Source organism: Rhinolophus sinicus, linkage group LG03 (assembly GCF_036562045.2).
Source record: "Rhinolophus sinicus isolate RSC01 linkage group LG03, ASM3656204v1, whole genome shotgun sequence".
Lineage (NCBI taxonomy): Eukaryota > Metazoa > Chordata > Mammalia > Chiroptera > Rhinolophidae > Rhinolophus > Rhinolophus sinicus.
The window spans coordinates 124,878,762-124,888,718 of record NC_133753.1 but is presented as its reverse complement, the minus strand read 5'-3'; the positions used below and the strand labels follow the sequence as shown (position 1 = coordinate 124,888,718).

General features: G+C 41.8%; 1 protein-coding gene across 1 annotated transcript; it reads left to right on the top strand.

Annotated features, from left to right (window-relative positions):
* The first annotated feature begins 2,801 nt into the window (after positions 1-2,801).
* TSLP (thymic stromal lymphopoietin) lies at positions 2,802-9,349 on the top strand. Its single transcript, XM_074329201.1, has 5 exons — positions 2,802-2,886; positions 2,972-3,108; positions 4,043-4,087; positions 4,284-4,889; positions 6,920-9,349. The coding sequence occupies exons 1-5, from the start codon at positions 2,802-2,804 to the stop codon at positions 7,055-7,057; spliced, it is 1,011 nt and encodes a 336-aa protein (XP_074185302.1). The 3' UTR covers positions 7,058-9,349.
* The last annotated feature ends 608 nt before the right edge of the window (positions 9,350-9,957 follow it).

The window sequence follows — 9,957 nt, the reverse complement described above, 5'->3', positions numbered from 1 at the left end:
CTATGATAATGACCACAGTTTTAAGAAAAATTGGCTTCCTCTAATGAACTTGTAGAGTTCATCATATTCTATCCTTTGCAGTTATTGTTTGGAAGATCACAACTCACTTTTGAGTTTGTCTTAATTCTCTAGTTCTTAACAAAGGTTTTTCTATGGCATTCCTTGTAATAATGATCCTCACCTCCTTCATTCCTTGTACTTTATTTTGCCTCATCTTGACTTTTTTTTTATCTTCTGGCACTAATGAAATTATTGAAAGTCACTTCAAATGTTTTTAGAAAAAGTAAATCAATATTGAACAAACCAATTGTTATAAAACATTTCCTGCTTCTAAGGGAACTCACAGTCTAACAAATAGATAAAGTTGTAAAATATTATTAAAATGTTACATAAAGAATGGAGGTCATAAGAGGGAAGCCCAAAATAAATATGGCTTAAAGGTAAAATGAGGTCACAGCCAGGTAGGAGACCACTTTTAGAGGACATGGTCAGTGAAATGAACATTGAGTGACAGGAGAATGCCAACACCTGAGCATGTGAGGCTGGGAAGAAGAAAGCTTAGGGCACGTTTAGAGCATGTTAATTTCAAATCCTATTTGGCAGAAGCCTAAGAGAATGGCAATAAGGCTGGAAACAGTTTGCAGCCAAGTGGTGAGGGATGGCTATAAATGTCGAGGCAACTGGGAGTCCAAGAGTTTTTGAGCAGAAGAGTGATAAGATTGAACTGGTCTAAGCGGTCATATAATGACAGGTAGGGAAATTGAGGCCCCCAGGACAAATGTCTAGCCAAATGTTTAACAGGCAAAGAGTCATCCTGTAGGACGCCTGAGGAGGAAGCATCCTGCCTGCCTCATTTCTACAGAGATTAAAATAAATGTAATGTTCTAACAGAAGAAACAAAGGAAAGGAGGCAGCTTGGTTACAACCTATAATACCGCAAGTAGAACTTCAGGGAGGGCTATGTTCTTCTCTCTTTCCCCATCAGCATATCTCACCCCAGTGAAGAGATCTATGTCTCTAGCTCCTGTCTGCCTATCCAAAGTCCAGCTGCCGACCAAGAACAACTCTGATGTCACAGCAGATGAATCAGGCTTTGGCATCATCTCACAACACACTGAAAAGTTGGTAATGGGTGGAGGTGGGAGGCGGGGACTTCTTTTCCAAAGGATGCTGCTATGACATTAAACTCTAAACTTGGCGGGTTCCAGAAAAGTCCATCTTTGAAGTCAGCGGTGAATCAGCGCCTTTTCCACACTCCGATAGAGCCACAACCTTTATCCTCAGGACTTACCAGCGAACTGGGTCCAGCTGTATTGGTACAGCTGTTGAAAGCCTTCTGTGAAAAGAGTTCACTTCTGGCTCCAGTCCTCACCCCGGAGTCTGTGTCCTCCCCCTCCCCCCGTTTCCCTTACCACCCCCTCCTGTAGTTCCCAGGCGCCGTATGGCCTGTGACATTTGCTGGGACTCACGTGGGGCGCCCTGCCTCGGCGGCTCAGGCGATGACTCCTAGGAACTTCCCAAGGACCAGGGCTTTGCAGGCTCTAACATGCAAGGGGGGTGGGGGAGGGAGGAAGAGGGGAGCTGGGCGTCTGGGGCGCGCAGGGCGGCGCAGGCCAAGGTCGGGCGGAGCGGGGTTTATCCCCCAGCAGCCTGATGGGCGTCGGCCTTCGGCCCATTCAACCCTCTGTTGGCGTTGCCAGAGCCCAGAGGCGTCTAGGCATCCTCTCAGGCGCTCTCCCTGACTCACTTCGCTGCGTTTAAACTCCCTTTTTTCTGGGCTAACAAGGGTTTGCGAGTACAAATCCGAGCCGGCCATCTCGTTGTCTCATCTGTCCCTAAAACTAGTGTCGGTACTGAGCCCCTAGAGTGAGCCTCAGGCGACCGAAATTGTCTAGGCTGCGCAACGTGGGACGCAGGTCTCTTGAATCGTGCGCGCCTCCGGGAATTGCGCGCTGGACAGCACCTTCCCAGAGCGCGCACCGCCGGGTGCCTGCGGGCCCAGCTGCTGGAGTCTGGCATTCTCGCTGTTATGCCGAGTCGAAGAGTGGGACTGTGAAAGTGTCTGGGCGCTGGACTTTGTGGTTTTAAAGGTTCTTGACACCTATAGAACACCTCCTAGAGGAGACCGCTCCCAAGTGACCCAACAGTAGGCACTTCTTTCTTGAATAAGATTTTGGAGGGTGAGGCCCATCAGATCCTTGTCCATTCATTTCAATTTCTTAACGTCCCTGCCCCTAAGATTCTGGTCACTACTGCACGTTTAATGCCTTCACCTGGAAACTGTCCAAACCTCAGGCTGCACCCACCCTCCAAAGCATCCCGTTAAGTAAGCACCTGAGTTTTCTCAGTAGACACAGAGGAGAGAAAGCACTAGTTGAAAGTGGCCAAAGAAAATGCTCAGGGTGCAGTGGTACTTAGTCCTTACAGCGGCTGCTGCTTTGGGGTGTTTTTTCATGCCCAAGTATTTTCATGCTTGGGCATGAAAATGGCCCTGTAGGAGAAAGATGTGGGTATCTCTTTCTCAAAGCACATTCAGGCACATATCAAGGGTTTAGGGCAAAGATCAGAGGAAGAAGGTGAAGGAAATTCCTGATAATTTTAATAATGTTAAAATTCCATAGATTTGGCTAGTCCTATTTTTTTTTCTTTCATGTCATCAATTCAGAATTCTATAAAGGAAACGAATGACATCAAGGAAAATCATTGGCCTAGAAGAAAAGAGCCCGTAGGCGTTTAGGTGTTATATATGTGGAGCCAGAAAGCTCTGGAGCATCAGGGACACTCCAATATCAGGCAACAGCATGGGTGAATATGGGTTTCTGTGCACTGGGAATGAGAGGCACTTGGGTGCTAAGGCAGGCCTTGCAGATCTAGAGGCAATTCAGTGTGGGTGGAAAGAACTTAGTGTGAAACTTGGGTGGAATTGGGTTTCCAAGTACATCTGATGATGCCTTACTATTTGTTCTGTCAGGTTTTTTCAGGGAGATCTTCATCTGGCAACTGTTAAGGCTGGTGCTAACCTACAATTTCACTGACTGTGACTTTGAGAAGATTAAAATGGAGTATCGGGAAGTCATTTTGATAGACCTGAACTCATATATGATTGGGGTAAGTAAAGAAACATGTTTTTTTTTAATGTGTTTTCCTCAGAAGAGTAGACACACAGAAACACACATGCAAACCACAATTTTACTTTCAAGGAAAGAAAAATAATTGGGGGGAAAAATATGGCCCAGCATTTTGCTAAAAATGTTTACAAGTGATATTGAAACACATCAGCTTCTAAAGTGACTACCTAGAAATTGGCACACAGGAAGTGTGCAGATGCTGATGAGGAGCAGATGCTGATAGCTAACACCCCATCCATCAAGGGGGTCCAGCCTCTGCTGATGTGCTGCTCCACCAGTGCAGCTGAAAAGACAGGCTTGAGAGAAAAAACAAAACAAAACAAAAAAAAACAGAGGAGCGAAAGAGAGGGAATTCTTGTGAGCTAATCCCTAACCAGTGAGAAGATCCCCCGGGGATGAAGGTGCACTTGAGGTCTTTCTCCTGTACTAGGTGCCTTATGGTGCTGTTATGGGGTAAGCTTCCCTTCAGACTGTTTAAAATGCAGTAGTGATCATTTTCCTGATTATTCTAATTTCTGGATAGAGCATGCAAGTATGAAATGCATGAATGGCTATAGGGCAGATGTGGGCATTCGAAAATTGCATATTGCTCAAATGTGCAGCCCTGTGGTACAGATGAGCCCACTTTGGGGTGTGGGAGGGGAAATGTCCCTCCAGGACCAGGATCTTTCCATATCCAGTTTCGAACACTAGCGGGCACTAACTATCTGAAGAGTCTAAATGTTTCACTATCTTGTCAATGACAAGAACAGATGCATAGGAAACAAGTGCCTAAGTGGAAGCGTCTTTCAGAGCATCTTTAAAACGTGGGAACAACGGAGCGTGGGGTGGGGGTGGGGAGAGCAGTAGGGTGATTTCTCCTGTGAACTTAAGTCTTTACCCTTCTCGTCGTAAACTTTTTTTCTTTCTTCCAGGCCCAAAGTACCAAGGGCCACGACTGCCTTTTCTGTGACGACCAGGTGAGTAGTAAGTGGTCAGTGCGGCTGGCTTTCTCCAGAGAGACGCCAGACATCCCCGGGAGGGGGTGCCCTGCTGTGTGTAGAACCCCAGGCGGTGGCTGGGCTCCCAGGAGACGCCGACCGAGTAGAGACCACTTGGCTGTCGGAACCTCTGGGCGGTTGCCCAGCTTGGGACTCCACTTCTGTTCCAATTTAGAGCGAGAAAGTCTCTCTCGAGACTGAGCGGGATTCCGGAAGAGGCTACTTTGTATCCCACCCCTTGGGAGGGAAGGCAAATCCGGAACTGGGATCACGGCATGACGTCAGTGGCACACACCCCACATTCGGGGGGGTGCGGTGCCTCAGCGCACCGCGCCGCTTCTTAGCAGTCGCCTGGGTCCCGAGTCTTGGGCGGAGCGAGCAGCGCTGCGGGTCCTCTCTCCTGCCGCGTCCTCTGCTACTCTTGCGACGCCCCCCCTTCCCTTCCCTCCGTGGGGTCTTTCAACCTCTCCTCACCCGAGACTCCTTCTGCTTACTCCCATTAGTTGGGTCCCCCATTCGTCCCCCAGCCCCACCCCCGCTGACCCTTACAATGATTTCTGATCAACTCTCTCTTTTCTCTTTCTGTTCCCCACCCCCACCCCCGCCGTTTCTTCCTTTTCTGGTAAAATTCGCCGCCTGTGAGCAGCCAGATTGCCTCACTAAAATCGAGCACCTTACCTTCCATCCCACCCACGGCTGCCAGTCACTCGCCGAGGAAATCTTTGCAATAAAAACTAAAGCGACGCTCACTCACCGGTGCCCAGGCTACTCCGGAATTCAGGTAAGCTGAAGCAACGCACTCTCGCTTTTAATATCTTGGAGCTAACCTTGACTCAAAGTGGGGTTTTCATGCAGTGCAGAAGTCCTTGTGATTTTTATTCAGGTTCCATCTTTTGAAGAGCAAATATAATGGGTAAACGCTGTAGATTGTCAATTGGTCCCACGTTGACACCTCGACCCAAACCCACCTATTTCTAGGGTTCTGATTCTTTTCGCAGACTTATTGTTCTAAACCTTAGTCCAGTGTTTCATGGTATGATAAGTACACCTCCTACATCAGAATGGCCTGGCTGCCTGAGCATGCGAGGGTGATTAGCCAAACTACCAATTCCCAGGGACGGAACCTGGACCTTCAAAATCACAATCCCTGTTGATGGGCTCCTTATGAGATTCTTATCCATTACAAAATTGAACAGCATTAGTTCAGCTTATCACTTAATAATTGTGTGTTCCTTCTAAAATGTTATATTATACATTAAATCTTTACCCCATGTTTGCTTAATTGCTTGTATTTCTGTCTCTTTATATAATGGATTTTTGCATATGCAGTTATATGCATTAGCATGAATGTGTAACTTTATATATGGAAACAGTGGTGGAGATTTAGGAGCAGGAAGTTGGTGACAGTTTTGCCTGACTTTAAATCTTAGCCCTATAATTTCTAACCGTGAAAACTTGGATAAGTAACTTAGCCTCCATGTGCTGTTTCATCTGCAAAATGAGGATCATATTAGCAAATCCCACACAGAGTGTTTATAAGGATTAAATGAGTCAGTATTTGTAAAAGCACTTGGAATGGTGCCTGGCATGTAACTAGTACTCAGTAAGCATTTATTTCAGCATGCGAGTAAAGCAGGGAATTTATCTTCCTGATGACAAATTTTAAAAAGACAAAGAGACACAAGTGCAGATATGTATGATTGCTATCTATTAACCAATGGACTTTGTCAGTCGATCTGCACACTTGAGTGTCTGGATGGCCAAGGCTGTCAGTTTTTTAGGGACTAAAGATTGAAGCCCTAGGTTGGATCCGAGTTGAGCTTGAGTTGGGTACTCAGTACCAGGCAGCCATGTGAAAAACCTGTTTAATTCTATGCCTTCCATCAAGGAGACTTGAGCAAATCTACAGATGGCCACAGTGAATTCATCCATATAAGAAGAGTATAGAGGACAGACTAAATCAAGTTCGAGACAGTAAGAAAGGGAGAGTCTGGAGTAATTTATTTCACCCCTCTCCAAAGCCCAAAGGGAGAGCCTAAGACCAATAATATTGAATTATGATTTAGCAAATTTTAGATTGTAAGATTTTTGTGTACTAACCTGGTGAACCTTATTGATCTGAATAACATGTGTCTAGGAGGCCCAGTCTGTCACTATTCAAAAGTAATTTAGGAAGAGGAATACACCAAAAGATTATTGCAGTCTTTTTTTTTTAACTTTAGGCTCCTTTTCAGAAAAGCCTTCAGGTGTCTGTAGCACATTTAGGTGGTGAAAAGGACAGAAGGTGGGGGCACTTTGGGTCTAAATAATAGATTTACTGTGTTATAGCAATCAAGAGGCATAGATATGTCTTGTTCTTGAGGAAGTTATGGTCTTGTCAGGGAGATCATGAAATCATCAACATATTCATTTATTTAATCATCCAATAAATATTCAGTGTTTCTTATGCATAAAACATTGTGCTCATTACTATGGGGAATCCCCATGATGCAATAATAAAAACAGTATATAAGTGAGAGCCAAGTTAAATGAAACACACTATGAAACACTAGAAGGGTTTCCAAAAGAAAAGTCTGAGCAATTAGCAGAGCCCTTGTGAAGGAGGTGGAGTTGGCCTTGGAGCAAGAGTAGGTGGGTGGAAAGACGGGAAGATATTTCTCTGGAGAAAGCACATAGGAGCAGACAGTAAGCAGGTGTTTTGGGGACACAGTGAGAGATGAATTTCCATAGAGAAGACACTATAACCTGCCACTCAATACTTGTTAACAATAGTGATAATTAATTTTGATTGTTAATTCTCCTATTCCACAGATAAATAATAATACCCTGGCAATGAAGAAAGGAAAGGAAAGAGAAGACGTAAAAAATGAATGCCAGAAAATCGTCTCAAAATTAATAGGGCTGTGGCGTCGTTTCACTCGCTTTAATAGAAACAAAAACCTTCATTGAAGTCGTATTTCATAGCAGCAAAATCAATCATCTTTATTAGGTAGATGGAATGCTAACTCTAACTGTGACATACAAAAAAATCACTGATAGTTATTTTTTAATTATAGACAGATTTCATAACTTATTTTTGTAAGCTGTTATTGTTTAATGTTGTTTTATAAGAGAGGTACTGTCCCTCAGATGTTGGGGGAGACTTGTGTAGCATTGATGTCTGGGCCACTGGATTTGTGACAGTAATTCTCAGCTGGAATTATATAAGCCTTATTCAAGGGAAGAATCTAAAAATGCAGTAGGAGAATTTTATCCCTTGAAAAAGGAAAAATAATTGAACTCCGTAGCATATAAACCTCTGTTTAAAAGGCAGGCATTTCTTTCACCTGTACTGACACTTCCGGTGTTCTCATATTAAAAATTTACAAGAGAAGGAGATAAAAGCACAAAGATGTGCACAAAAATGAAGCAATCTGAAAGAATTTCCATGCAAAATATTGTGAAAGTATTTTTTTAAATTATGTAACAGACAAGTGGTGTATGCAAGCAGATCCTGAAGAAGTGCCTTTGTTAAAGCTAAAATAATATATATTTTAAATTTATGGAATATATTTTTAATTTATTTTGTAAGCACTTTTAAAAATGTACATATTGCTTTGTAATTGACACTATACATTTCTTAATAAAATAATTCTCAAATTCAAATATTTTTTAATGTCATTAGTAGCTGATTTTCACCTACACACTTTTCTGAGGGACTTCACTTTTCTTCAGTTCTTTACCTCCTCTGATCCCTGAGGCCCATTGAATATGCCCCTCCTGCATAGAGAGATTATTTGGAGATAGGTGGCTTCAGAATGCTTTCCGATCATCCTTTTCTTAAATCACATCTCTAGTCATTCCTTCTTTCCCGTTGAACTTCCTCACACCTGGAAGAGACAAAGGAGGCAAAGGTAAACCATAGATGTTAAATCCGTTCTCCTTCAAGCTAGAGCCATAGGCACCCTGTCACTCATCCTCCACTTGGAATTCTCTGACCAACAGTGGGAGGGGCCACCCTAGCCTCAGCGCCCAGGCCAATACAGAGCAGATAGAAAAACATCAGCTTTGTCCCAAGTGGAAATTTATCCCTGACCACTGCCCTGTGGGTGGTGCTGAGCAGTAATAGAATAGGGGAGGATCAATGTCCCTAAATCCATTTTATCTGCCAACAGGTAAGAGGAAACTTATATTTTGTACCCAATAAGCATTTACAGAGCACCTACTTTGTGTCAAGCCTTCAGCCAATTACTGGGGATACAAAAGTAAACAAGACAAAACTCATCCAGAAAAGCTCCTTCCGAGTGCTGCTGAAAAGGCAGTTTCCTTTGCCCTGATGGAATCAGGACATGCCCTCTTTCCAAAAATCTTTCTTTAAAGACGTAGCCCAGGGCCTTAAATGACATAAGAGAAACTCCTTTGGCCAGTATTCATTCATTTTCTGTGCAAAAGGCGGGGAAGGGAAAGACACTTTAAGCCTACTACTTCATCTTAGTAAGGATTCACTGACTAGATTTCAATAAACTGTAAAAAGAAATACCCTCACAATTTTTCTCAAGGTGTTTGGCCTGATTTTCCTAAAAGCAGGGAGGAATAAGGACTGAGGAAAGAAGAGACAACTCAAAGTCATCCCACTAAATGCAGTTTTTTTGAGTTTTCAGCTTTATCTTTAAAAAATCGTGTATATATTTTATTTTTCTATGTGTTATTTTCTATGTATTATTTTTCCATAGGTGTTTAATATAAAAATAATAATTTGAATTACTTACTATCAAGTAAAAGTAATGTGCAAGAAGATGCACCATGTTAAGCTTTTAATAGTAAGAAGTTTTCCTGATGTTAAAAAATGGATTATACATTTCTACTTTTTGAAATGTATTAAGGTTTTCTAGGTAGACTAATATATTGTCAGTTTTTCATGTGTCCCATGGTCAATGGAAAGAAAGTTGCAAATTCTGATGTAAGCATAAAAAGTTGTATATATACCCATTAAGGCCACCTTGTTAATTATGCTTGTTACATAATCTATATCCTTACTTTTGTCTCCTTCAGTCAGAGGCTGAGAAACCTTAAAGTCTACTGCTGTTATAGTTCTTTATTTCCCTATATCTCTAATAAAATTTTGCTTTCTAATTGTTGATACTATTTTTATTTAATGTGTAAAAATTCATGAAAGCTGTTTATTGAGAATTGTACTCTTTATCATTATATGTCCAAATGAAAATTTTTCCTGCCAAGTAATATATGCTATTTCATTCTCAATGTTTTCTGAGTCTCTTTGTTTTATATGCATCTCTTGTATGTAGATACATAATACAAGTTTGTGTGTGGTTGAAAAAGTTTGTTGTAAGGGGAAAGGTTTGTTTAGTTTTAGCACTGTCATTGCATTGTTACATTTTTATGGTTTTATACTACTAAATTATTCGTGTAACTTTAACCTTAAATAATGGCTTTACCTTTTATTCCCATCAAGCATTTCTTGTTGATGTTTTATCTCAACATTCAGGCATATGAGATCTTAAAGTTTTGAGTTTTGTTTCTGGTATTTATGATTCTCCTTCATAGGCTTCCTATGACTTAATTTAAATTACCGAACATACGTCAATCAAACAGAAGCCAGAATTATTTACCTTCAAAATATACATCTTTATAAGCTGATGAAGTCATTTGTCTATGTTCTTTGTTAAAAAAGAAAAAAAAAAAGGTTCCTTTAACTTTGTAGACCTGAATCTCCATTTCCCCATAATGGCAATCAAAATACAGTAAATGTCAAGGGAAAGGTGTCAAATGCTTTACTGAAGTCAAAACATATTAAGACTAAAGAAACAAATAAAAAAATGAAACAAAAATTTTTTTAAATGCTAAACCTA